The 1,939-nt window shown below is 35.6% G+C and overlaps 1 protein-coding gene across 1 annotated transcript; it reads left to right on the top strand.

Moving 5' to 3' along the window:
- Positions 1-160: 160 nt before the first annotated feature.
- On the top strand, positions 161-1,637 carry LOC132560186 (uncharacterized). Its single transcript, XM_060224836.1, has 3 exons — positions 161-459; positions 1,059-1,271; positions 1,544-1,637. The coding sequence occupies exons 1-3, from the start codon at positions 245-247 to the stop codon at positions 1,635-1,637; spliced, it is 522 nt and encodes a 173-aa protein (XP_060080819.1). The 5' UTR covers positions 161-244.
- The last annotated feature ends 302 nt before the right edge of the window (positions 1,638-1,939 follow it).

Here is a 1,939-nt window from a genome sequence, read left to right as displayed (position 1 = left end):
CGTTAAAGGTGAACGAAATGCACTTTTGTTTTTGTAAATTTCCTTATTTATGACGTTCCCTGGTTATTAAATTTAATATATTTATAACTTTCAGAAGTTATATGTGTGTCGTTTATCTCGAAATGTTGAAATAATAAATGTTCGGTTGAAATCGCATCAAAGAATCTTGCCTGAGTTATCGTCCGTGAATTCGAAACCGCTGTGACGTCATAAGTGACAATCGCCGATCCAACGAAACTTGACTATGGCGCACGTATATAACTCCGATTGTAGCGACAGTGACGATATCCCAGAGGTTTCATTCACGCTATGTATCCATCCATATATGTATGAACCTGAGACATCGAACAATGACGATCATATCGACTCAGATTCGTCAGATTGTTCCGAGGAACTGCATATAAGAGGTGACGAGGATGACGAAGATAGCATGGCTTCCGATCAACCTGTCGGAGAATGGTTAGTTTTCATTGCAACTACACGACTTTATTGTTGTTCAGATTTCGATAATTGTATGTCATCTATAAACTGTATTCAATTTTTTTTTTTTAATTTTTTCTATCGTCAAAACAAAAGCGGAAAAAATACGTATTTGTTTACCGCTTTATCCGCCGGTAAGCAAGGCATTCTTCCGTTTATTGTTCATATACCAACAGGTCTACTGATCATTAACATTGTCATGAAATCAATATGTTTATGAAATTATTTGTTTTTCTTCATTAGTTTGTATTGATATAATTTTTCAAACAGTTTACGTTCTCCTGGTGTGTACATTTTCATTCACTTTGACTCTTCTGTTTGTACATTTTACCTCTTTCCTGCAAGTATTTTAGTACGTGAACGATGTACTTTCCAGCAGAAACATGACACATGCTCATTATTTTACGATTATATTTATTAATCAGAACATTATAGTACCTCAAATGCATTATGATAAATAAAAAGTCAATGGATGGCTGCATAATAACTTTTTTACTCTATGTACAATTTGTTCTTAAATAACATTTTCAAGATATCTTACAATATATTACACTATAAATCTATACATTTCGTTTCAGGTGTTCCTGTAACATGTGTTCCCATATGTCCACTGAGGACGAAAGAAAATGCTGTCAGGACATGAGCATATTAGAAGAAAAGTTGACCGACATAGGCTGTATCACCCAACATGAAGGGTTTATTGCGAATTGTCTAAACATGCATGTCCTGGAAACATCCTATTATGAATATTCTGAAACACACGGCCCAGGAAGACAAGAAGACATTCACAGGTATATAATGTAAATGACAATTTAAATGAACATCTTTGTCTCACAGATTATATACAACATTGGTACCCTCTATTACTAATTAAACCCCTACATTGCATACCTAACTAAATAATTAATTCCTATATTTCACTACTAATTAATGGATTAGCAATAAATGTTGACCACAGTCCATTTTGTAGCACTTAAATTACACTGCAAATACTTGTATATATGCCTACATGTACCAGTGTCTTCAAACTTAAGAAATTTGATAACAATTTTTGTCACTTCAGGAAGTATCGGCTTGTAGCATATCGTCGCTTCATCAGGTGGACATGGAAAGTACTAGGGGAAAAAATCGACAGGTCATACCATCATGTGCTGTGACTGCCATACGGAAACAATTTCCATCACAACAATATCCTGGTTTCAAGTACCCTCGTTTCTGACATAGCTCGTAAATCTCTGACAATTGTTATGGATGATAACATCTCTGTCAAAATTCCCCATGGCACTGCGGAGTTGACTTGCAATGGAAGGAGGGGGAGCATCCATTTCCTCAAAAAGAGCTGCTTCAGCCTGTTGGATGGTTGTGAATTGTAGCCTTCTGACTACAACCTCCTCCATCAACTCTTTGATGTAATCTGTTGACAAGTTGACATTAACAGTTTAAGGCAGAACAAGAACAA

Source organism: Ylistrum balloti, unplaced genomic scaffold (genome assembly GCF_031769215.1).
Source record: "Ylistrum balloti isolate Yb309-2 unplaced genomic scaffold, AGI_CSIRO_Ybal_v1 Utg371028, whole genome shotgun sequence".
Classification (NCBI taxonomy): domain Eukaryota; kingdom Metazoa; phylum Mollusca; class Bivalvia; order Pectinida; family Pectinidae; genus Ylistrum; species Ylistrum balloti.
The sequence above is the reverse complement of the archived record's forward strand: the minus strand, read 5'-3'. Positions and strand labels throughout refer to the sequence as shown.

Excerpts from the sequence above, each read along its gene's own strand:
- LOC132560186 (XM_060224836.1), top strand. The coding sequence starts at position 245 with ATGGCGCACGTATATAACTCCGATTGTAGCGACAGTGACGATATCCCA. Across the intron at positions 460-1,058 it reads GATCAACCTGTCGGAGAATG|GTGTTCCTGTAACATGTGTT; the intron begins GTTAGTTTTCAT and ends ATTTCGTTTCAG. Across the intron at positions 1,272-1,543 it reads AGACAAGAAGACATTCACAG|GAAGTATCGGCTTGTAGCAT; the intron begins GTATATAATGTA and ends TTGTCACTTCAG.